This window comes from Beta vulgaris, chromosome 1 (genome assembly GCF_026745355.1).
Source record: "Beta vulgaris subsp. vulgaris cultivar EL10 chromosome 1, EL10.2, whole genome shotgun sequence".
Lineage (NCBI taxonomy): Eukaryota > Viridiplantae > Streptophyta > Magnoliopsida > Caryophyllales > Amaranthaceae > Beta > Beta vulgaris.
Genome location: NC_079202.1, coordinates 22,847,256 through 22,874,128, shown reverse-complemented (window position 1 = coordinate 22,874,128; position 26,873 = coordinate 22,847,256). Strand labels below are relative to the sequence as shown.

General features: G+C 37.6%; 1 protein-coding gene across 2 annotated transcripts; it reads left to right on the top strand.

The window, feature by feature from the left end:
- Positions 1 to 26,873, top strand: LOC104899206 (THO complex subunit 5A). Of its 2 annotated transcripts, none has more exons than XM_010686367.4 (8): positions 1 to 485; positions 14,328 to 14,618; positions 16,222 to 16,546; positions 22,963 to 23,300; positions 24,678 to 24,934; positions 25,226 to 25,814; positions 25,902 to 26,033; positions 26,458 to 26,873. In XM_010686367.4, the coding sequence occupies exons 1-8, from the start codon at positions 234 to 236 to the stop codon at positions 26,713 to 26,715; spliced, it is 2,442 nt and encodes an 813-aa protein (XP_010684669.2). In that variant the 5' UTR covers positions 1 to 233; the 3' UTR covers positions 26,716 to 26,873. The 2 variants fall into 2 exon arrangements, with proteins under 2 accessions (XP_010684669.2, XP_010684661.2); XM_010686359.4 differs by having other exon boundaries at positions 16,222 to 16,558.

Genomic DNA, 26,873 nt, shown 5'->3' with positions numbered 1-26,873 from the left:
TGAATCGGGTTGGATTTTGATTGTTGTACGAGAGAAGTTAAAACTAAACCCATAGCTGATTCCAATATCGAATCAAACGCCCCCCTCAAAAAATAGCAGTAGGTTTGGTTCGATTTGACACAGAAGAAGAGGTTGGAGGTTTCGAATTCGAAGGGGAAAAATAGCCCAGGAAGTGCTTCTTTGAACTGAATAATTTTCTTCACGGACCGAGCTAAGAGAGAGAAAGACTAGCTATGGATGCTAAAATGGAAGACGCCTCCGCCTCCGCCTCCGCCGCAGTATCGACGTTAGAAGATATTGTAGTTTCTCCTGCAATGGCGGCCGAAAGGGTAGAGAAATCTCCGTATGATATGCTAAAAGAGAGCAAGACTTGTGTGGAAGAAATAGTGGCCAAGATGCTTTCTCTCAAAAGAGATGATGATGCAAAACCTGAACTTCGCGAGCTAGTCACTCAGATGTTCCTCCACTTTGTCTCTCTCCGCCAGGTTCTTTTCTCTCCTCTATTTATCATTTATTCTCTCACTTCTAGGGTTTGTTTCAATGTTTTCATGGTCGATTTGTACTCCTTCTGCGGCTTAGTAGACTTCTTATATGTATTTTTTGCACGGTCTCCAATATACAGTCTCCGGTGGATCGTTTTACGTAAATGTTAAGAAAGTTATTACTTTGAATTTACATGAATCTAACAAGATTCACGTGACTATGTTTCTGTTAGTTATATATTAGGTGATATTGTCAAAATTCATAAGTTTGTCTTTGATAAAAGCAAATGAGAAGTCTATTTAGGAACGAAGTGAGTATTTTGTTTCATGAATTATTTGTACATTGGTAGATTTCATGCTTTATTCATTGTACTGGACTTATAAAAGTCTATGTTTCTAGTGTTCTACAGCGTGGTTGTGGTGTGTCAGTTATTGCAATTACATAATTGTATGTAGACCAGAGCATGGAGGTGTTATAGGCTGATAGCTCTGTCTATTCTCAGTTCTCACCTTGTGTATCCTAGCATCCATTCCCTAGAGGAGTCAATTCATTCGAGCCAGAAATATTGCATTGTCTTGCGGAAAATGGTGAACACTTTAAATCCTTCCATAGCACAGATGGAGTATAAATGGTATTTCATGGAAATGAGCTTGAATGGGGCAAATTTGTTGCTAGCAGTCGTAGGTTTTATACACAAAAAGGACATGAGCTAGGAATAGAAAACGCAAGGTCTATTAGAAGTTTTTGCAAGGTATACCTCCTAAAAGCCGATTGTGCACAAGTTGTCGTGTTCAAAAAGCCTAGATATTCTAGTATGTGAGAGCCCCTTGGGTGTGCATAACAAAGCAAATGTTAATTCATCTCACCTTGGAAGTGCTAATAATTACTAAAGAAATTCAAGTGTAAACTGTATTAAGCTAGGAAATTATGAACAAAACGAGTAAGGATAGGATCATATTCAATAAGATTAGTGTTCTTAGCTTAATGCAACCTTTATTACTTTCGAGAGGTGACACTTCTCTCTCTGTACTCTTTGAATGAATTACAAAAGATGATAAGCTCTATACTACTTCTCTCCTTTTTCGTTCTGTTATAATAACAGCTAGTCATCATTACATGTCAGGCCTTCTATCCTTTTTCTGTATGTGTAATGTGTATTATATAAATGTACAATGACTGGGCCCAAATGTTTTGTTGATTAAACACAAGCTAAATATACATAAATGAGGTTGTGACAGATTGAGTGCACAGTTGTACTGAATTTAAAACTTTGCCCCTCAAATTTTTTTTTAACATCAAAGATCTAATTTCGATCGACTGCTTCATTAAATAGCAAATTACAAGGTCCTAGCAGGTTGTCAAAGTTATCTGATTGAGTCGTTAGAACATTTATTTAGGTCTTTGCTAAAAATAAATTAAAGGTGATCGTGCAGTGCTATCAATATAAATAAATTAATTACACATGTAAAATAATCTAGCAATCAAGATAAAGAAATAAAATATCTGCAATCAGGTTGATGTGATTTTTGTTGGCGGTTCGAACTATTTTTGTGTTTTTATCAACTTATGGACGAACAACAATAATAATAAAAGGGATAGGCTCTTAAATCGCAGTTTAAGAGGTTCTCTTGTGAGTCTCGGCTCCAAGATCACACAAAGGCGCGGTTTGTGTATTTGAACTCTGAGTTCTATGCAAGCACAATAAGCTTAACACTTTTCTTAAACTCAAAATCTGACTTTTATTAATGAACGAAACAACCTTTATATAGGCGTGCAAACCTAAAGAAACTAGTAACCCTAATCCTACTGATATTATGAAACTAATAACAAGATAAGAAAAACTAAACAAGATAAGAAATAAACACCCTCCTAATCCAAGTAGAACAAGCTCAACTTGGTTACTACTAACAAGACTTCTAATCCTATTATAACTCTACTCCAATTAGAATCCTAATCCAACTAGGATTTGGATTTCTAACTCAACTAGAATTTCAAACAAACTAAAACATTAAAAAGACTCCTAACAGAACGAGGAGTTCTAATCCTAATAGAATTAGGAAAATTAATCCTACTAGAAATAGGAAATAAACAAATCCTAACAGAATCAGGATTTATAGAAATTGACCATATCCCATATGTATTAGAGGTAGTTAAGATACTAAAATATTTACAATCGCGAGCACATAATTAAAATCTACATCATGAAAAATCGATCATTAGTTGTAAAAGTAAATTGGAATTGAAAAGGTGACCCTTTAGGTCGTATGCTTAGTTTTAAAAGGCGCAAGGCACACCGAGGCGCAAGGCGCAGGTGCACACATCTCGTAGGCGAGGCGCACATTTGGTGTTAAAAACCTTAATAATCAATGATAAAACATAGTTTATGCTCAAAATAAAAAATTAATTGAAAATCTATAAGGTATTGTAATTTAAAAGATACCTGCCTATACTTTGAATTAGCTAATGTAGATTTTAGTATTGCATATTTTTAGTCAATTGTAAATTTTAATTGAAAAAAAAGCAATTTGGTCATACATATTAGAAGAACAGAAGCAGGAGATAATAAAAAGGAAAGGATAAGGATAAAGAAAAAAAACAAAAAGTAAAAAACAAAAGCAGTCAAGGCTTAAGCAGGACAGAAGAAAAGGGAAGGACAAGCCAAAAAAAAAATAAGAAAAAAACCCACGTGATATAAGAAATTTTTTTCCAAACCGTCGACATTCTAGAGTGAAACGAAGAGGAGAGAAACTACGGACGATGAAGAGAGAAACTGCTCGTCGGCTAAGGACACGTGAGCTATGGTGCCGATGCTGACGGTACATGACTCGCCGGCAATATCCTTCACCTCTGGCGAGTTGGCGGTCACCAATGGCTACCAAATCGTAAATTAGGGTTTTACTCCCAATTTAGGGATTTCAAATAGGGGTTGGATTTGACAAAAATTAATGCGATAAACAAGGGGCTTTTGCTCGAATTAGTAAATCAAAGCTAAGGTTTGTTAAATTTGAAGAAATTTTGGTTTTTCTTTTATTTTTCAACTTAGATCTGCTTTCTCGGCGCTTCTCCACCAAAGGCGACCAAAGTGGCGCGCCTTGCGCCTCTCATGATGCATGTGAGAGATGGCTCGTTTCCTACAAATCCTAGTTCTGTTAGGATTTGCTTATTTCCTTGTTCTAGTAGGATTAGTTTTCCTAATTCTATTAGGATTAGAACTCCGAGTTCTGTTAGGAGTCTTTTTAATGTTTTAGTTTGTTTGAAATTCTATTTGAGTTAGAAGTCCAAATCCTAGTTGGATTAGGATTCTAATTGGAGTAGAGTTATAATAGTGTTAGGAGTCTACTTAGTAGTCACCAAGTTAAGCTTGTTCTCCCCTAAAAAAAAAAAAGTTAAGCTTATTCTACTTGGATTAGGAGTGTATTTATTTCTTTATTATCTTGTTCTTAGTTTGCCTAACCTTAGTAGGACTAGGGTTTATTTTCTTTGCTTTGTGTTTTGCACGCCTATATAAGGCTATTTCATTCATGAATAAAATCAGTTTTGTGGAGTTTAAGAAAAGTGTAAAGCTTGTCATGCTTGCATATAACCTAGGATGCTCGGACTCGGGTACGGGTGTCGGACTCGGGTATGGGTCCAAGTGTCGGACCCTTCAAATTCTAATTTTAAGGATTCGTGGACTCGTTTTTGAAGAGTCCAAATTGTGGATATGGACTCGGGGACACAGCAGTTAAGTATTAGGAAATATTATTTTCTAGATTTAACTTCAAAAGCTCTAGTATAATTGTAAAAAAAAAAAAGTAAAAGAGAAAAAGAAGCTAAAGGTTTACTATTTTTTGAGAGAGAGAAGAGAAAGAGGTGTAAATCAGTAAATGTAATGTTTCCTAAAAAAACAAAAAGGTGTAAATGTAATGTAGTACAACTGTCTGCTGCTGTACTACTTCTTGAATTTAATAGGCCAGTTTTATTGCTTTACTTTTTCACTTTTTGGTTCACGTGATTTTTTTAACTCCCCCTTTCTGGTTTCCCACCTCACCTTAAATTATTAGATAAAAAAAAGAGATCTTCACCATCTGGGTTTCTAGAACAGCAACACCCAGTAACTTCCATTTCTCTCTCCTCTACCGTCGCCGGAGAAGTGGCCGGTAAGATGACGAAAGTTAGACCATTGTAAATGACTCACCCTCCCGAGTAAAAGCCCCAATATCTCAAGAAATAAAATCGTGTATTTCTAGGTCAATTTTTAGATCTAGGGTTTACAGGTAATCGATGCCGCGTCCACTTTCTCCTCCCCGCGTTCAGTCCGGATTCCGTGTCGGCACCGGTGTCGTGTCGTGTCGACACCGGTACGGCAGGGTGGCTGGCCGAGTCCGAGCTTCACAGCATATAACTGAGAGTTGAAATACACAAACCGGGACTTTGTGTGGTCTTGGAGCCGAGACTTACAAGAGAACCTCTTAAACTGCGATTCAAGAGCCTATCCCTTTTATTTTTATTGTTGTTCATCCATAAGTTCGTAAAAACACAAAAAGACTTCGAACCGCCAACAAAAATCACATCAAGTGGTATCAGAGCAGGGTTCATTGCGACGGCGCGTGAGGGCGCGTGCGGTGGCCAAATTGTGATTTTTTTGATTTTGTGGAAAGATAACATACAGGGCTACATTGTGTCAAAATTTCAGCCCATCCGATCAGTAACGAAGCCATAACAATCTCAAACTTTTGACGAAAATTCCTGGCAGATTGTTATGGGTCCCGATATGGAAAAGTTGGATGCTTTGCTTCAAAGGCTTGAAAAGAACGAGGCTAGGAGTGATAACTATGCCAAACACATACTGTAACTTCATGGGGAGATTGAGAAACTCATCTTAGAGAGGGGAGAACGCCACGACAGGAGTGAATTGATCAAGATTGGAGACCTTCCGGATTTTAATGGATTGAAAGATCCCCAAGCCTATTTGATTGGGAGAGGAGGATAGAAAGGATGTTTGATCATGAGGACATAGATAAGTTGCAACGTTTTTCTCATGCTATTCTAAGGCTTATAGATTATGCCTCGGATTGGTGTGATTCCTTCCAAGTCCAAAGAGTGCGAGAAGGGAAAGAAAAGATCAAAAGTTGGACTAAATTGAAACTGAAGATGAAACGATTTGTTCCCAAGTCTTATAAACAAGAACTCTATCTTAGACTTAATTCCTTTGAGCAAGATCACCGTTCCATTGAAGAGTATGTGAGTGAGTTTGAGAAGCTTTACCCATCGTGTGGATGCAAGGAGGAGGAAGAACAAAAGATGGCGAAGTTGTTGAGTGGCATAGCTAAACCTATAGTTAATTGCGTGGAACTACAAGTCTACAACACCTTTGATGAATTATGTCAGTTAGCTACGAAGGTGGAAAGGCAGCAAAAGGAGGCTAAAGGTAAGAGCTTTCGTTTTCCTTTCACTCCTAAAACTGAAACTTCTTATTCTTTTGTAAAGATTGAAACTTAGGACAAGGGGAAGGGAGGTGAAGAGGAATTTAAACCCCCTATTAATCCCACGGCTGGTCAAAGAGGGATGAGGGAAAGAGTGTGTTTTAAGTGCCAAGGCTAAGGGCATATTGCAAAACAACATCCTAATAGGATGTTGATTACTTTGGAGGAACGTTTTGCCTTGTTGACACAACATATGGAAGAGGTGTCGGGGGAGAAATCTAGGGAGGATGAGAGGAGTCCTGAAGCAACGTTGCATGCCATGGCAGACTCAGCCTTTTGCGACACCTATCTATGAATCGGAAGAAAAGAGGGGGTTGATTGTGCGAAGGACTTTGGTGGCAGCACCATTGGAGGAAGCAACACATGAGCAACGTGAGACCATATTTGAGTCTAGATGTTTGATCAATGGTAAGGTCTATAATTTCGTCATAGATTCGGGTTCTTGCACCAATGTTGTAGCTCGTTCCTTGGTGGATTCGTTAGAGTTACCTACACAAGATCATCCAAAATCGTATAAGCTAAGTTGGTTGAGTGATGATGGAGGTGTGCGGGTTATGAAGAGGGCCTTCGTAGGTTTTTGAGTGGGGGATTATATGGATCAAATGTAGTTTGATGTAGTTCCAACGACTCCTTGCTTGTTACTTTTAGGGCGCCCGTGGCAATATGATCGACAAGTACTACACCATGGTCGAGACAATGTGTATTCGATGCTCGTGGATGGTGCTCGTGTGGGCCTAAACCATTGCCGCCTTAGAGAAGCTTGTTGTCGATGCCTAAGGAGAGTGCATCGAGTGTTCGAGATGGTGGTGGTCATGTTTATCTACGCTCATGCCGAGATGAGATGCTAGAGACCACAAGCAACAAGAAGGAAAGAAGGGCTAATTTGCTGCATCTTTGACAGACTCACGCCTAAGTGAAGGTGACCATGTGTGGCTTTCTCTTAGTAGTGCTCAAAAGATGCATATTGATCATAAGAATGATGAGCCAATGGATGAGAGTCCTTTCAAGGTTGTTAAGAAGCTTTGGTTCGACACATACAAGGTTTTATTGGTGCGTGGCGAGGGAGTTTTTTTGGTGCCGGAAGACCCTTGAGGACAAGGGATGTTTTCAAAAGAGAGGGGATGATGCATGTGAGAGATGGCTCGTTTCTTACAAATCCTAGTTCTGTTAGGATTTGCTTATTTCCTAGTTCTAGTAGAATTAGTTTTCCTAAAACTATTAGGATTAGAATTCCTAGTTCTGTTAGGAGTCTTTTTAATGTTTTAGTTTGTTTGAAATTCTAGTTGAGTTAGAAGTCCAAATCCTAGTTGGATTAGAATTCTAATTGGAGTAGAGTTATAATAGTATTAGGAGTCTAGTTAGTATTCACCAAGTTGAGCTTGTTCTACTTGGATTAGGAGTATGTTTATTTCTTTATTGTCTTGTTCTTAGCTTGCCTAGCCTTAGTAGGACTAGGGTTTATTTCGGTTGCTTTGTGTTCTGCACGCCTATATAAGGCTATTTCATTCATGAATAAAATCAATTGTGTTAGAGTTTAAGAAAAGTGTTAAGCTTGTCGTGCTTGAATAGAACTGACAGTTCAAATACACAAACCGCAACTTTGTGTGATCTTGGAGCCGAGACTCACAAGAGAACCTCTTAAATGCGATTTAAGAGCCTATCCCTTTTATTTTTATGTTGTTCATCCATGAGTTCGTAAAAACACAAAAAGAGTGCGAACCGCCAACAAAAATCACATCATCTCACAAGGCGGCAAGAAGCGCGCGCCTCCTTACGCCTCTCGTGCTGCCTGCGACTGCGCACGAAGATGCGTTTTCTAGTGCGCCTCTACACGCCTAGGCGCGCCTTGGGCGCGCTTTTGGAAACTAAGGTCGTATGTATAAACGGATCTTCAATCGAATATTGGAACAAGCCTTGAAAGTTTTCTTTATTAAATTTGCTTGTGCTAGCTTTGGAATAAAAAAGAAAATTGATGATGATGATATGACGGAAGATACAACGATGATTATGGGGCTTGATGTAAGTTCTATTGACTATCAATCTAGAAATAATAGCAATCAATACTGAACAACAAATAACAAAGCAAGAAAGAACACACACGAACTTTTACGTGAAAACCCAAGAACTGGGAGAAAAACCACGAATATGCACTAGGAATCGATGAATGTTCAAGAAAGATTACAAAAGCGCTCAAGAACTCTCTCTATAGCTTTCTCTCTCTCTAATATGTGTATAATGATGAATAATACAATTAATGACGTATTAGGGCACTATATTTATACTCCTCGGGAAAAACGGGTTTTCGGAATCGAAAACCACACAAAAGCACCCCCGCCCGATCGGGTCGGGCGACCCCTGCTTGATCGGGCACTTAAAGCTAAGGTAACAAGTGTCTCGGGCCCGACCGGGTAGCTACGCCCGCGTCGTAATTCGCTAACCTGGCCCGATCAGGCGAAGCTTAATTTTGTCCTGCTGCCAAAATCGTTGCGGGCCCGATCGGGCGAGACCCTATGAAGCCATTTTTCGACGATTTCCCTTCTACGCAACCTCATCTCTACACCCATACACCTCCATGAACTCCATATGAACCATATACCCAACAATCTCCCACTTGGAGATAGGTGTAAGTGAAGAAAACTTCATACCTTCATCATCCTACACACAATTTCCACTGCAAAAGCAATGTCTAGTCATGTCCAAACCATGGCATACCTCAAGCATCCCATGATAACACATCTCCTCTACACCAAGGAAACTAACATTGAAGTTTGCACCAACTCCAACAAAAGGCATCAAAGTTTACACTGACTTTGATTCTGATTCTTAATGACTAACCTCCAAATCATCGCACCACCACTCCATGAACCTACACACGGAGGTCGGATCACCTTAGAGACAAGCACAACCAAATGAAAATCCCTTCCTCTACAATTAAGGAAGATAACCACTTCCTCTCCAACCAAAGAAGCACATTGAAGTCTCATCAAACTTCAATAAAACAAATTACCACCTAAGCCAAAGAAGCTTCTCATTGTTCTAAAAACAAACTCACATTGCTCCCACTCGAACAATACACACTTAGGATTTCCGGCACAACATGCTTGTGTGCTGTCCTTCACCATGTGCGCTTACCGGTCAATTTGCCACCAGGATACCGCTTCACCACGGTCCTCATCCCTTGGCCCACTATCGATAGTTTTCCGACCAAACGACACTTTACATGAAGTTCTCATCCCAATCCCGGACCCCTTCATTGTGCTCCCCATGGTGTAAAGTGTTCCGCTTCTTATCGCACGAGCTATGATCATAGCTCCCTTGACAATCTTCCAAGAACCACCTTCAAACACAACCTTGTAACCCGATGTAGCAAGTTAGGCTACCGATATCAAGCTTTTCTTCAACCTTGGGATGAACTTGACATTCTTCAACTCCAAAGAGCCACCATGAGTGAGTTTCACACTCACATCACCTTTCCCCATGACTTCCACTACCTTGCCATATGCAAGATAGACCTTTTCAAGTTTTTCGGATTTGAAATTCCGAGACAACTCCTTGCATGGTGAGGAATGATGATAAGAATCCGAATCCAAGACCCATGATCCCGAGCACCCAACCAATTCTTCCTGATCATCCATGCTTACCATCAAAGCATCGGAATCGTACTCCGAAATCAAGTTAGTTGATGCATCTTCTTCATCATCACTTTCTTGAACCTTCTTCTTCCCTTTCCCATTCAATCTCTTAGGACAATCTCTCTTTAAATGTCCTTCATTACCACACCTCAACAAGTAACACTAGCCCTGCCTTTTGACTTACTCCGCCCCCCCCTTGACTCCGATTTTTCCTGAAAGTTCCTCCCTTTTCCCCTCCCTCTACCCTCAGTGCTCCAGATGAATCTCCACTCTCCTTCCTTCGAATACTCTCACTCAAAATCAGATCACGGACAACATCATAAACAGTTTTTCTTTACCAGAAGAATTACTAACAGCAGTTATTACAGTTTCCCAAGCAACAGGTAAGGAGGACAATAAAATTAGGGCTTTCACTTCATCCTCAAAGACAATATTAACCGAAGATAACTGACTTATTATTGAATTAAATTTATTAATATGTTCAGCAGCAGAACTACCATTATTCATCTCTAAATCAAATAAACAGCGCATCAGATATACCTTATTCATTGCCGAGGGTTTCTCATACATATCGGAAAGTGCTTTGATTGATTCCGCCGTTGTTTTGATATCCTTGACATTGAACGCCACATTCCAAGCCCATGTCAATCTTGCCTGCCGATCGAGCACCTTCCACTTAGCCTCTTCAATGTCATCTGGCTTTGCAGACAAAGGTTGATACAAATTCTTTTGATATAAGATGTCTTCTATTTGCATCTTCCAATATCCAAAATCTGCTCCATCAAACTTCTCAATTCTGATCTTTGCATCCTCCAATGTTAATTATTCTAGATCTAGACAATAAACCAACCTAGCTCTGATACCACTTGTAAGTTCTATTGACTATCAATCTAGAAATAATAACAAGCAATACTAGAACAACAAATAACAAAGCAAGAAAGAACACACAAGAACTTTTACTTTGGAAACCCAAGAACTGGGAGAAAAACCACGAATATGCACTAGGAATGGATGAATGTTCAAGAAAGATTACAAAAGCGCTCAAGAACTCTCTCTATAGCTTTCTCTCTCATATGTATATAATGATGAATAATACAATTAATGACGTAATTAGGGCACTATATTTATACTCCTCGGGAAAAACGCGTTTTTGGAATCGAAAACCGCACAAAAGCACCCCGTCGGGCGACCCACGCCCGATTGGGCACTTAAAGCCAAGGTAACAAGTGTCTCAGGCCCGCGTCGTAATTCGCTTACCTGGCCCGATTGGGCAAAGCTTAATTTTGTCCCGCTGCCAAAATCGTTGCGAGCCTGATCGGGCGATACCCTATGAAGCCATTTTTCGACGATTTCCCTTCTACGCAACCTCATCTCCACACCCAAACACCTCCATGAACTCGAACCATATACCCAGCACTTGAAAGATCAAGTGGATATATATTTGTAGTTTTAGGAGTTGATGCTTCTGTTCGTGATTAAATAATAGAATTATGATGATGATTAGGTGATGATGTTTGTGAAGTGATGATGATGAGGATTGAGGCGTGAATATGCATGTGTAGTGTAAAATAGGTGAGAGATAGTCTAAAACTGATGCAATACAAAATGCTCCATATTTATAGGTAAAAAGAAGCCAAAATCAGATATGGTATTCAGAGCACATCATAACATGCAAGATGCAAACTATGTGCTGATCACAATACTTCTTGCGTCTCGCAAGCAACACGCATTCCAGCCACGTTTACGAATCCTTTGTGTAATCTTTTTCCCACAAGGGGTAATGAGGAAATTTTTAGAATGGATTGACCTATGCCTAGATCGCCTATAAATGGAAATTTTACTGATAAGACCTTTTCAATTGTGGCCAACATCTTACTCCTGAGGCATGTCAACACCAGAATTTTTTTTGCAATTTCTATCTTTTAAAAACATAAATTTTTCCCTAATTACGAGATATTTGACTGAAAATCTTTTAAAACAAATATTTTGAAATATTTTATAAAATTAACAAAATCAAATAAATAAATTCCATTAATTAAAAATGGGCTAGAAAAGGAGTTCTTAGGTAATGGGCTTTGTTAAAACTATTTGGAAACATTTTGTAGAACGAGCTTAGAAAATGGGTTAAAAGGAGTGGACTTGAACTAGAGTTGATTTTAGGCTCGTTCTTTTTGCTTTTTTCGATGCGAACCAATTGATGGAGGTATTAGTCATCATCAGTGTCTTAAATGAGGAGACACAATTTTGTGTCTACAATATCCTTATGGAAGCTCGTATTTTCTTATAGACCATAATTACTTGACAGAAAGCTTTGAATGATATAACTGGAAATACCTAATCCAGTGCTACTTTGCTAGAGATTCTCTAGACCATGTTACTTGATTGAAAGCTTTGAATGATGGAATTGAATATACATATTCCAACGGCAGAGATTATCACCCCCAAAATATTCCGATGCAAAGAAGGAATTTTTGCAAAATGCAACCCTTTAAAGTGATCACTTTGTGAATTACAATCCTTTCATTTCAATTTCTTCAATTGCAGCTTTAAATAAACCAAACACTTTTAAGTTGCAACCCAAATCCAACCTATCTTCATGCCTAAACGCCTTGGGACTGCAACTTAAAAGAGTTTGGTTTATTTTAGGCTGCAATTGGAGAGATTGAAATGAAAGGGTTGCAATTATCAAAGTGGTCACTTTAAAGGGTTGTATTTGACAAAAAATTCTGCAAATAAAGGGTGGGAAATAGAGTGTGTGTCCAAACTCTAAAATCTTTGCAAGAACTTAAGGAAATTGTTTTACAAAGGGGACATCATTTGTATGGGCTATATTTGAAATTCATGAAGACTAGTTGATTAGGTGGTATTCACCAGAAACAAAGCTGGAGGAGGCTATTCAGTTAGCTGCTTGAATTCTATATTTAAATGAAGTGTTGACCAAAGACAACACTAAAGGCCTATTCAGGTAGCTGCTTGACTTCCATATTCAAACAAAAATCAATCAAGAACTTCAGATAACCTGCTTAAACAAAGAAATTGTTGTTTCCGTTCTTTCTATAGAGTAATGTGACTCCGAGTGAAATGAAAGAAATTGTTGTCCTTTACCAGTGTCGATCTCTTACCATTAGAGTAGAACATACAAGAGATGAGATCTCGAGTTGTATATCATGAAATCATACTTCTTAGTATGGAACGTGTATCAACGTGGAAGACATGTCAGAGTTTTAACATTTTTATATCAATGTGGAAGACATGTAATAGTTTTAACTTGAAAACTATTTATTTGGTCTTTTATCTGCTTTGCATTCAATCGTGCACTACTTAAGCAATTTTTCGAGCTTTCAGTTGCAACAGTATTAACCTAATAATTTGAATTCCCAAGAGCATCATGGAGTAGGTTATTGTTTGATAAGGGCCCCCATAACTCATGATAGAGTATGCATCCAAGGGGATGTTATGTTGTTATGGGCCCATGTCTTTGTAAACTTGTTATCGGGAAATGGCCGTCATGTCACTAGGATAAAACCTTGCTAATCTATTGTTTATAATGGTGCTCATTACTTAGTTTGAAAAAGCGCGCCCAACGCAAGCCTAGGTGCGAGGCGAGAGGAGGCGCGAGCATAGAAAACATCGCCGTATGCGGTCGTGGTAACGGTCATGTTATCGCGGAAGCGGCTTGTATATGATGTTATGGAACGGATTGTGGCTAACGCGACATTAGGGATTTAACGTCATATTTACAAATTTATGGTTTAAGAAGTTTTTTCTTCATCATAATAGAAAAAACTCATATACATCCAAACTTAGATGTTCCCACTAATTTATTTTCCCTTCTTGAGTGTGTACATGTTTTTCTTACTATTTTATGCTTTTTCTTTCGCCAATTCTGCCAAAAGAAGAGACATAGCGGGAAAAAGAACGCTCAAATGTGGAGAGTCACTGTCACGTAACATAGGACACGGCGAGAAGGACGTAATTCTTGTCACGACGTCCTATAACGGGATTTATCGAGACGACAACTTCCAAATCCGTTACAGATTGGCCGCTACGTAAAAAAATGACCAAGTTTTAATTCCATGGGTGCGAGCCAAAGCGCATCCTGCAAGCCAGGCTCATCAAGCTCGCCTCATACCGCCTTCGCTAAGGTTCAATGTGAACATCTTGGTTGCCTTTGGTTAAGAAGGGAGAGAAAGGGAAGATTTGAGTTTTAAACATGAAAAAAAGAGTTCAAATTACATCTTAGTTAGTCTTTAAGATGTAAATGGGAGCAAAAGCCATCAATAATTGCATGAGATTACTTCAATTTTTCTGTTTTTTTTTACCTAGTCTCCTTTCTACTTCTGTTGTTCTTAGCCTTTGGTTAGATTGTTTTTCTTTGAATTATTCTTTTGGGAGGACTTAATAAATTATAAATACCGTAGTTGGCAACAAGTAGCTTAATTTCATATGTAGACCAGATATATACCAATCAGAAAATTTAGAGTAATATATATATAGGGGTAGGATCCGCTGAAATCCAGCTTTAAGATGAAAATTGAAAACCGGCTTTTTTGCTTATTTTATGTTGCTTATTTTAGGAAACTTTTGCTCACTTTAGCACTCTCCTTCAGGATGTGCGTACCTTCACATTGCGCCTCGCGCCTTTTAAACTAAGGTTCATTAGTATTGATTGTGCTCTAAGGATATTATTTTATAATATAGATTACTTATTCCTTTGTAAGGTTGTAATACAAGACCTTTGATGCAGGCAAATCGTAATATCTTGACTGAAGAAGATCGTATGAAAGCTGAGACTGAACGTGCGAAAGCACCTGTGGATTCGACTACTTTGCAGCTTCATAATTTGATGTATGAGAAGAGCCACTACCTCAAAGCTATAAAGGCATGCAAAGACTTTAAATCCAAGTATCCTGATATTCAACTTGTTACTGAGGCTGAGTTTTTTAGTCAAGCTCCTGAAGAGTTCAAAGGAACTGCTGTATCAAATGATACTGCTCACAACTTGATGCTTAAGAGGCTTAATTATGAGCTTTTCCAGGTAATTACTACTTATCTGCGTCGCTATGCTATTGCGGAGTTGTGAGCAGAAATGGTAATCGTTCTGTTGATTTCCTGTTCTGTTTTACATATGTTCAAGAAAGTGCCTGTTTTAGCTATTGATCTAGGTGAGAGATTTGCTCATTTCATCATGCATTCTTGTGTCATCATACATTCATTGCTCATCTTGCTATGAAAAACCTAATTGGATGCTGGCCTAGGGTTTTGATTGCAGGCTCAGGCTGTCACCCAATTTATTTTGGGTGGAGAGAGAAAAATTAAGACAAAGTGATTTAGAGAGAGAAATGCAAGAGGGGTGGAAAGTTTATTCTGGGACATGTGCCATAATGGATAGTGTGAAAACTAAAAGATGGAGTATCTTTCATTATTTACAGCCCCCTCTCTCTGAGAATCAGCCTAACCCTCCTCTGCTATTCACTTATGCAATGAAGAAGCACAAGAAGAATACTGAGGGCAATGAAGTCATTGACACTGCTTAGGGCAATACTTTAATTTAGATGGCATATTATTTATGATAGTAGGAAGGGCTAATCTAGTAATAGACCAGACACTTAGTTACTTGGGAAAAGGGTAGCACCCAAGAAAGAGTGAGCAATTTTGTAATATATACCGAGGTGAGGGTTAGATAGATTATCCAGTATTAACAGCTTGTTTGAATAGGGAGATTTGAAGGGAAAGGAAGACATAAGAAAGGGAGAGTTTTCTCTTATTTGGATGACAAAGTATGGAGGGGAGGGAAATGGAAGGAATTATTTCCCAACAATATTCAGTAAACAAATCTCTCCAAAATTGGAAAGATCTGGAAGAGAATGAAAAATGAGGTATACTTTCCCAAATGTATTTTCTGATTACCCCTTGTACTTTTCTCTCTCCTTCCTTCCACTGTCTTTTTTCTCTCATCACTTTCTCTCCCCTATCTTCAACAGTACAAACCCCCTCTCTCTGTTCACTTTCTTTCTGCCCTCCTTTCCATCACTTTTGGGATGATGTTTTTTTTGTTTGGCAAAAACATATCAGAAATTAGGTGATGTATTCAGATTTTTTTTAATCAAAATCCAGAATTTATGAAAGGTAATTGTGCTAATTGATTCTCTCTCCCCCCCCCCCTTACCTCATCTTCTCTGTTAAGAGAAGTATCTAAAATATTTTCCTTCCCTTTCATTACCTTCCCTCCTCTCCCATTCCGCCCCTTTCCTTCCATTTTGTGTATCCAATACCAAAAAACGCTGTAAGAGTGAGTTCACTAAGAGTGGAAAGTTCTAATCCTCTCGAAACATAAGGGTTGTAGTTGATTGGTTCCACTGATCCTTAACTATAACTGAGTTAGAATGACTATTTGATTGTATGATTACATTTTTTGATAACCCCCCCCCCCCCCCAAAGGAAAAAATAAAACTAGGCTTTCTCTTCATGATACAAAATGGGCTGGAAAGCTTTATTTTCTGATTTTCTATTGTTTAGCTGGCCATTTTGTCTAGACTTTTCAAATTTCTTTTATTAATACATTATACCGTTTCTACAAAATTAGTTGTGTGGAGGAAGTTATACTGGGGATAACTGCTGACATGACTTTTAATTAACAGAGAAAAGAGCTTTGCAAGCTTCGTGAGTTGCTCGAACAGAAGAAGAAAAGTCTCCTGGAGACCATTGCCAACAGAAAGAAGTTCTTGTCAAGTCTACCCTCGCATCTCAAGGCTTTGAAGAAAGCATCATTGCCTGCACAAAATCAACTAGGACTTTTACATACAAAGAAACAAAAACAGCTACATGCAGCAGAGTTGCTTCCGCTGCCATTGTATATTATTTACTCACAGTTCATGGCTCAAAAGGAAGCTTTTGGGGAGCATATCGAGCTGGAAATTATTGGAAGCTTGAAAGATGCTCAAGTCTTTATCCGGCAGCAAACATGTAAAGACACTGGTATCTGCAATTGTTTTCCTTCTTAATTTTTTCAAAATAAAAAATTAGTTTTGCGTCTTTGGCGGAGTGTTTGGCCTATATGAATAATTAGCTATTACTGAATTGCATGAACATAGTGCTTACAAATAAGAAGCTTGATTTCTTTAATTAGGGCTAAAGCCCTTTAAGAGTTGAGTAAATTAGAGGCTTTTCCGTTTTCTTAATCGATGGTGGCTAGGAAAAGATATGCTAGTTTCTTTCCGTTTCATGTGCGCTGCCAATATGGCTATAGGAGCTTTCTTGCAAACTCCAAACCCTTCTTTATCATTCTTATTCAAGCCAACAAGTTTTGTGTGATTGATAAGCACTAAAGAATAAGAATCCAATGGCTAAGTTGGAGGTGATTAACCGCTCAGCCCAAACATTGAAATTGTAGACTTGTAACCCCATCTTTGAGTATATTTGTCCTAGGAGAGAACTGTACTTGATTTTTTTCTTTTTACCAATGAAATTTCTCTTTTATATAGAGGTGTTTATTTTAGTCCAATATGGGGAATCTAATCCCACTTGAAAAAATGTTATTGATGGAACGAGCTAGTATAATTTGTCTTGTTATTAACATACTACTACGCTATTCTGGGATACTATTAAAACTAAATATAGGTTGTGTTCTTTGGGCCAACCATCTGTCAATCATAGATAACTTACTATTCTTCAAACACACTTTAATCTTCAGTTGCACCGCCCACATGAGCACAAGCTCAAGCAAACCTTCATTCCAATTTGCCACAAACTAGTTCATACTTGCATGTCATAAATTTACCCGTAAAGATGGTTGTGGCCTGTGGGCTCCTTTTACTGGACTAGAGGGAACTAGGGAAGTGAGGAGAAATATGAGAAGAAAAATATAGGAGAGAATGAGGTGTAAGGAAGGAGCAAGAATTGCACATGTGGGATATGGAGTATATTGGTATGGAGCATAATAGTAGTGAACATACCGATTATGGGGCTTGGGTGTTGAATTTTGGGAACATGAAAGAAAGTTGTTAGAGATGGGTCCAAAATGTTATTGCTTTTAAACTACTCCACTTCTCTCTAGTCCTGGGTATGAGATGATCTTACTCGTAGATACATGTTAGTGCATAGTATTACAGGGTTCACTATGGATGACAGGATTCTAATTTGGTTCTCCTCCTTAACCTAGTGTCTTTAGTTAAAGTTTTGTCTAATTTGGTCTTTGGGGTTTTTTTTTTTTGTTGTTTCTTTATCTGTGTATCTTCATTTTGTTTTTGGGTTTGTAGTCCTACAATACAAACTTCTTCGTATCTCCACACTATAGAATATGATTGATGGAGGCTGGGTTTAGTTTGTTCAAAGGGGTCAAATGGGTTCAGTTTAGTGTCACATTATATTACATATCCCTTGCTAAGAACTTATATAAAGGATTCGAAAGCATAATACAATTAAGTTATCAGGAAGTTTGTGAAAGAAGCTACAGAGTTAGTATTGGTTGATCAAGAATCATTATAGACAAAGAAATGATAATACTTAATTGAATCTCATAAGAATAACGTTGCGCTGTTGTGTGGAGGCCACTTCCTTAGAAGCGAATTTCACCCTCATGCATGCTTATAATGACGAACCCCCCTAAGGTTGACACACCACTTTTGAATTCTATATCCCGAACTTAAAGGTTGGAATTTCTTAAGAACTGTTCAAAGCCTAGAGAAGAAAGGTAGGCTATGTGTTTGAGGTTAACAATATTGTGAATGAAGAAAGAAACGGACAAAGAAAGTATTTATATAAGAAAATAAACCCTGAAAAGAATCTTTCCCCAGAAAGAGGTGCGTGCGCAACTCATTATATGGTGTGGGTGCACCGAAAAACAAATCTTCATATTACTTTTCGATAATATCCACCAAGTTAGAGAAAGAGAGGAATCGAAGTGGTATATATAGCAGAAATTAAGAAGGGAAAAGTATGGAGAAATATGTGAGTTTCAAGCCTTTGGAAGTCTTGAAAATTATCTACTTTATGTAATTTCCCTTTAATCAATTGACGTTCATTTTCAGTCTCTAAGCATCATCACTTTTCTGATCTAGCTATTGTAGTTCATAGCATCCCTTTGTAGTACATACACCCAAGTGCATGTAGAGCATGGTGCACCCTTTTCTAAACTACGTTGTTTTATCATTTTTAGAGTCTATAATTTTAGAAAATTATTGTTATTTGCTTCCTTAAATTTTGCAACTAAAGATTCCTTTTTCAAATTTAAATTTAAAAGGTATATGTTCTTTTACCTTAAGTGTAGATGTTCATTTATTATATGTTCTTTTCATTATGACATTCGTTCTTTTATAAATATAAATATACACGTTCTTTAATTGTAAGTCGTGTGTTCTTTTTTAACGTAGAAAAGTTGTTGAAAAATGTTCGTGCTCTTTCATATAAATTACATGTTCTTTTTGGGTGCACAATGAGCATGGTGCACCCTAGTGCATAATCCACGCTTTGGTTTTCTGATGTGTTTCCAAGCGTGTAGCCGTGTAGGATCAAGAGACTCATTGGTGATTTTCTCAATCTAGAGCTAGGAGAGTAGATGAATTTTCGCTGAGAGTCTCTCTATAGACTGGAGTGAGTAGCCAAGAATGAGTTGACTTAATTTTGAAAGCATATTTTGTTGGCAAACGTTTTGCGGTTTTCCTTTTGATAGTTACTTTGTTTTCTACAAGTGTTCAAAAATAGACATGTGTTTTCTGAAGGAAAAAATGGATACTTTGGCAGGTACTCATGATTCTCAAACTTGCCCTGGAAGTCTAATATGCAGGTTCCTTAAAATATATAGCCTATAATTTCTATGTGAAATCTTTCTGGTTGAGCCTCCCACATTTCTCTTTTCCCCCTTAGTCAAACATAAACAGCTAAAAGTTCCCTTCCAGGAAAGAATAGACAGGGAGATAGGCAGAGAGCATCCTTCAAAGTTCATTTTCCTTGCCTTTACTTTATTGCTCTTCTTTGTTACATCAGGCCCTTGTCTCTATGTCCATGGTGAGGGATGATAGTACTGTCTTGAAATCTCCTTTTGAGGAACCTACATGATTTGAGAATTCTGGTAACTAAGAAATTTGTCAAAATTCCTGAATCTTGCTATTTCAGAAGATAGAATTTGGAGATTCATCTGGTGTTTTTTCTTGCTTTATTTTACAATGCATGCAGTCCAAGGATGAACTGTAGTCAATAGATTCACAACCTAACTACTCTGGTCATGTCATATGCTTTGAAATAATGAGATTAATTGCAACAATTTTTAAATGAGTGCTGAGATACCGCTATCATCTATATTGTGAGTGCACTGATAGTTTCAAACAAGAGATTGTCCGTTTGTGATAAGAAGTGTTCTGGTGGTACCCCTATCAGATTTCGTGGTTACACTTAGTACCGTAAATAGGTTTTATAGTAGCACTTGATGACTTGAAGGTTGTATGTCAACACCAGGATGTCTTATTGTACCATGTGAAGGTTGTGCTGTATCATCAGGATGTAATATAGTACCATACGAAGGTTTTCTAGAAACTTCATTTATTCTTTTGGTAAGAAAATACTATTTGATGGTAATTCAGTTCGGTTTGTACTCCATCAGATAGAGGTTATCTTTCCTCGTTATTTAACTGAAATTGGTGCTTTTTTAGCACAAATTTTATAAAACAGTTTTGATGATGTGGATATTCTTGTGCACAAAAAGATGTAGCCTGCAGGCTTTGGTCAGTAGGTGATATCAAGGGTTTAAGTGTCATGTCAATCAGCTTGATGGCCCTCCTCTATTGTGGATAAAGATGATTGATATATTTTTCTCGAAAATAGGTTTTCCACACATCTCTTTCCAGAAGGAGCTATTATGCTGGGATCACTTTGTGCTCGTTATCTAGAGGTTTTTGGAGAACCTATATTAACAAAATGATAATGTGACTAGCACACAAATCCTCCTTTTTGCATAGTGACTCCTGGTATTCTTAGCAGAGCATACTTTTTTCTTGGTCCGTGGAAACTTTTATTACTGAAAATAATAGTAATATAGTTGTCAACGTTTTTGAGAAAAATCTGTGATCGAGAATGTTCAGTTGCCTCCCATTCTGGTGTCACTTCTTTTAATCTTCTATTTTTTAGAAAGGAAACATGATTATGTGGTTTTGCCATCTGAGTTTTTCCTTTTTCAAGTTCTGAAGTGTTCGATTCAGTGATGCTCGGACTCGCCGATTTACCCGTCTCAGCACGATGCGACTCGGGTGTGGACATGGAATACGAGTCGGACCTGGGTAGGTGAAATTGGACCCGGCGCTTCCTTCTTCCTCAGGCAGCCATCGTTGGAAGTCAGTGCTTTATGCATTTTTCTTTTGTCGCTCTTTCTGCGTTTTTCCTTCTTCTCTCTCTTTCTATGTTTTTCTTTTCTCTTGTTTCTCTTTCAGCCTTTCTCTCTCCTTTAAACTAAATAATGACTTTATTACTTTGTTTGGGCAAGTGGGTCTCCTTTTTGTGTTTCCCTGTGCAACCTTATAAGTATTGTGTTTCCCTGTGCAACCTTATAAGTACTTTCGTTATGATAGGTCATTAGTGTGTATTCCCCATGCACTTAGCATACTATATTATACTTTTATTCTCTACAAAAATTAAGTAAAGGCACTGTGTAAGCCTAAATTTTTGACAGGAAATTGTAATTTTACAGGAAAAAGCTAGTTTTTGGTTATACTTTTAAAAGAAAAACATCTTTCCAAAATTAAAAATTGGTACTAAAACTGTAAAAATTATTGTGTCCTCGAGTTCAAGTTCATATTCTGAGTCCTTTTAAAATGTGTCCCCAATTCCTAGATTTTGAGATTTCAAGGATCCAACGCTCAGATCCGTACCCGTTTTAATCCATCGTACCTGAGTCCGAGTATCATAGGTTAGATCTTTTCAGTCATATATGCTCAGTATTTACAAAGTCATGTTTGTGCAAGACTTAGTGCTACCAATTCTCACAAATTATGTATGGAATATAGTTAACTTCAAATAGCTAAAGTGTAGATCATCCTCCTAACTCGTCGTTTGGCTTTCCTTGCTAGTAACCAACTCGGTGATACTCCCACATTCTGTCAATGCAAGAGATAGCTAGCAGCTACTATGTCACAGTATAATGAGTTCTCGTAACAGTATAATGAATTCTCGTAACCTTCTTCCAACAGAACTTTTGGAAATGTCCCGATTTGCTGAGCTCTTATTTTGTTTTTATAAACATCAATAGAAATATACTGTCACTCTGTCTTGTCAATATAACCTGGTCTTGACCTCTTTGAATTCTGGCTTATTATATAATCTTTATTTTCGCTGTGAAGATAGCAGGATTATAGGTAAAGTCGCAAAGAAGTCATTGTGGCCAAGGTATGGACAACTGCTAGACCTTGATTTGAACCCCTTCAGGTACCAAATTCTAGGGATGATAATCAGCGTGAAGCTAGTGGATTTTTAAAGTGAAGTTGCTGCAAACTGGTGGCAAGGTCTAGCGGCGACCGCAGAATTGGAGAGTGTATGCCACTTTCTCCGGGTGGGGGGCGGGGTGCTTAAAACCTTTGAATGTGTTTGGGAGATCAGCTGACTTTCTCATGACTTTGTTGGCACCAGGAGGAAGACTTATAGAAAAAGTTTTCATGAAGTTCTTTCTTCTCGCTGTTGTCTGTAGGGGTAGTAATTTCCAAGGAGAGATGATTAGTGTAAATTTCACTTGTAAGAAAATGGTGCATATTATTGTAATTCTTGATAAAACAAAGAGTCAAGTTACTTCTGGTTAAAATTTTGTGGAATCTAGTGATTTGCATGCTCTACTGTGTGGATATGTTCTGTAAGAATCACAATTTAACTTTGAAAAGCATTTCAATCTAAGTAGATTCAGGCTAAGTATTTTTGATGTGTACTTGGAGGTGTTTCAGTGACATCAGATGGGTTGATGAAAAGCAAACAAACAAAGAGAGAATATTTAAATGAACAAACAGAGTGGGAGAAGGAGTTCTCGTTTATTTGCGATTAATATGAGAGACTGAGAAGGGGAGGCAAGAAAGTTAAATGGTCGGTTGTCCAGTATACCTCAAGAGATATGACAACTTTGTCCCTACCTTTAGAGGAAGAAAGTTGGTTGATGGTTAACCATGTCCTAAAGAGGCTAATGCATCATGTGCTAATATTTCCATGTATGCCCACTTACTATATTAGTATATATCTTCATGTGTTAATCTTGTTGCTTCAGTTAAGAAAACAAAAGGCAAATCCAGGCAGTAGCTACGACATGTCCTAATGCCAATGGAGTTCAGTGTTTAATGATTCGAAGCCTAGTCAATAAGCTACACATATCATTTTCATTCGTTTGTGTGAATGGACTGACAAGCTCTGTTGTCCAGGCATATCATCCATGCAGGAGAATTCGCGGATTGATGATGATGTAGTGGATGAGGAAGATGATGGCCAAAGGAGGAGAAAACGGCCCAGAAAGGTGGCTGGCAAGGAAAATATTGAGACAGCTGGAATATATCAACCTCATCCGCTTAGAATCATTCTCCATGTGTGTGACGACGAGGTTTCTGATCCAAAGCCTCCCAGACTTGTTACTTTGAAGTTTGAGTATCTGTATAAGCTGAATGTTGTATGTGTGGGCGTTGAGGGTTCTGATCAAGAGCCTGAAAATAATATAATTTGCAATTTATTCCCTGATGACAAGGGCCTTGAACTACCTCAGCAGGTATGATCATTTTGTTTATGTCGTGTTAGTTGCTGGATGATTTTTAGCTATTGTGTGAAACTGTGTTCTATACATTATTGTGCTTGGGGAAGAAGGGTTAGTTATTGTGTGTAGCATAAGATAAAAAAATCAATTCAAGGTTGGTGACAATTTGGTAAAATAAGTAGCATAGGTTGCGTTTTGGTAAAGAAAAATAGGTTTGGATTCCATTTTGGTAAATAAAAATTGGTTTCTAGTCAAATAGACGAGAATATTAGATTTGACATTTGTAACCTGAATTTTTTTTTCGGTAAATTTCAAAAAACCAGCTAAAAAGATTTTTTTTTTAAAAAAACCGTATCAGTACTTGGTTTTACTTTTAAGAAAACACTACTTAGTTTTACTTTTAAAAAAACACATTACTTTACACGTTCGCTTTGTAAATTTTACAAAATTATCTAAACCATAATATTATTTAGTCACACTGAAATTATTGTAGCAATTTCATGTAAAAATAATAAATACTTAACATACCAGGTAACATTCAAGAAATAGAAAAAAATTACAAATGTATATTGAAAAGCCAAAATGATGTCGAACGATCTTTTAATGATAGATTTATCTCATCAACGGAAAAAAATAACAATTAATTAGCTAACCAAGTCATTTCTTGGCTTAGAATTGCTTGCTCTCATTGATTAAAACTATAAAGTAAGCTTTATTTAATTGAATAGATTTTATACAAAGTGACATATAGTGAATGTGTTACTCCCTCCTTTCCTTATTGATGTTCCTAGTTGGAATCTTGGTACTATTTGGAAAAATATAGAATCTTATAATTTTTTCTCGATATATAAGAAAAAACAGAGTCATGTGATTAGTACTTTAATAATATCAAAATTTTGTAACTTTTACAAATACATAATTTCATATATTTATAGTCAAAGATGTGAATTGGCAAATGTGCAAATCAGACTAGGAACAACCAATAAGGAATGGAGGGAGAATATATATTTACCATTATATATATTTTTTCATCAACAATTATTACATAGCTTTTTGAAGTGTTTCTATTATAATATATAACTAATTAAGGTTGGACTTTTGAAAAATACCATATTTCTTAGGTGGTTTTTGGAATTTACAGAAAATAAAAATAAAAATACTGGGTTATTTTGATAGAGAATAAATATTGTGGTTTATTTAACTATGAACCTACTTTTAATTACCAAAATGGAATCAAAGCCTATTTTTATTTACCAAAATGGAATCTAAACCTATTTTTATTTACCAAAATATCACCTAAGCTACTGTTTTTACCAAGTTGTCATCAAGTTCTATTTCTTTTTACCAACTTGGTCATTTCGCCGCTAAAATTTTGCTATGCTACTGGTGCAGTCTGCTAAGCTTCTCTCGGGTAATGGAGCAGAGTTCGACGAAACACGGACTATGCGGCCATATAAGTGGGCCCAGCATTTGGCAGGAATTGATATTTTGCCGGAGGTGTCCCCCGCACTGACTAGTAATGAATCTTCTAAGTCTGAATTTGGTAAAGATGCTGTTATCTCAGGACTTTCCCTCTATCGGCAGCAAAATCGAGTGCAGACGGTGGTGCAAAGAGTAAGGTTGAGGAAGAAGGCTCAGCTTGCACTTGTGTGAGTCACTGCTTTATATTCTAGGTTTTTAAGTAATAATATAGAGTGCAAGGCAGTGGCTTTGAGAGATATTAAGAAAAACCAGAATGTAGCTGAGTTTGGATGTATGAATCCCAGCTATTTTGGTTTAGTTGCAGCTGCTGACTTTTGTATGTATGATTGATTACACAATCAAATATTTGTTCTTGAGAATGCATTTTTTGTTGGCTATGATTGAATATAATCTTAGCTTATCTTTTTCTTTTTGTCCATGTTGAGTCTGTTTTGTTGAGTGTTATTTTTGGCTTACAGGGAACAGCTTGATTCACTTACAAACCTTACATGGCCCTATCTGAACTGTCAAAGTGTTCCGTGGGCCACACAGGAACACCTGTGCTTTGTGCGCAGGTGGTTACCTGTAGGATCCTCTCTTAACCAAGATGCTTCTTTACCTAGAGCTGACATTGATCAAGACCGTGATACTTTGGATGTTAATGAGACCGTAAGAGCTGGTTCCTCTAAGGAAGAGATAGGGATTGTAACAGAAGATGGGGAGCTTCCATCTTTGATTCCTCCAGCAGGTGTGACTGATGATATTTGTACTGCTGATCTGAATCAAGAATCAGGTACCAATCATTTTAAAAGGAAGACACTTATCTCAAAAAGTTTCACAATTCCTGTCAAAACTACCAGAAGCCATAGTTTTGGACACTATGACGATGATACAGACCTCATATTGGATAGTGAAAGTGAAGTAGATGAGTCTGCGGAAACTGAAAGGGAAAACAAATGTGCTGTTGTCGAGGGGATATCATGGGTGGATTATGGAGTTAAAGACTTTAATCTAATGTTAACCAATAAAAGATATGTGGAAGAGGGGAATGTCGACCTTGAAGCAAAGGTAGCGAATTCTCAGAACTTCACGTCCCTTTTGTCTCTTTTGTTTGGTCTTTTTGTTGATATGCTGACTGATTTTCTGTAACGACAGATTAGTATAAGCTTGGAGTATCCACTCAGGCCCCCTCTTTTCAGATTGACTTTACACTCTCAATCTCCTGGTGGAAACAGTTCATCCGGTGATCACGTATGGTACAATGAACTTCGTGCCATGGAAGCTGAGGTAGTCAATAAATTTTTAAAGGCTCTGCTCTTCTCAACTGAGTTTTACTGAATTGATTTATGCTGTTCAATTTGAAGCTTATTTCTGATAAAATTCTACAAACTTCACCTTCTCTTTTGAAGGGATTCTTGAAACTTCACCTTGCATTGCTTCAATTCTTTTTGTATCTTGTTTGGGTGGTCTTGTTGCATCAAATGTCATTTTGGAAAATTTGTCACAAATGACCTTGTATATTCATCATTTGCGAGAAAAAACCTTTTAGATTTTTTTGGCAAGTTAAAACCTCAAAGTAAATTATTTTACGAGAAAAACCTTGGTCACTTTTACAGTATTGACTGGATGATTTCTAGCGTTGACCACTCTTATTTTTGCGAGAAAAACTTTGGTCACTTTCTCACATGAATGTTTTACTCTCTTGTTGTAGGTCAATCTTCACATACTAAAGATGTTACCTTCGGATCAAGGAAACTGGATCTTATCTCATCAAGTGCATTGTCTTGCCATGCTCTTTGACGTCTACCTAAACGAGGCTTCTCAACCCTTAGAAGGAAGAAAGGTTAGCAATGCAATTGATAGCTTGTGCAAGCCTGTCAGTGCCCTCAAAGCCAGATCTTTCAGGGGAAGGGATCGTAGGAAAATGATACCGTGGAAGGATATGAAGTGCAATCCTGGCTGTCCTTGATTGATTTTGTTTTTAGCTCTGCGTCTTGCAGTCTTTCAATAGCATTTCTGATGTTTCAGTTATCCTCGTCGAATGAGCATAGCAATAGGGATCTCATTTAAATTTGTGAATCAACAAATACAGCTGGATGATATATCTATATGCTTCTCTCTTCCCTA

Excerpts from the sequence above, each read along its gene's own strand:
- LOC104899206 (XM_010686359.4), top strand. The coding sequence starts at position 234 with ATGGATGCTAAAATGGAAGACGCCTCCGCCTCCGCCTCCGCCGCAGTA. Across the intron at positions 486-14,327 it reads ACTTTGTCTCTCTCCGCCAG|GCAAATCGTAATATCTTGAC; the intron begins GTTCTTTTCTCT and ends CCTTTGATGCAG. Across the intron at positions 16,559-22,962 it reads GCAAACATGTAAAGACACTG|GCATATCATCCATGCAGGAG; the intron begins GTATCTGCAATT and ends TCTGTTGTCCAG.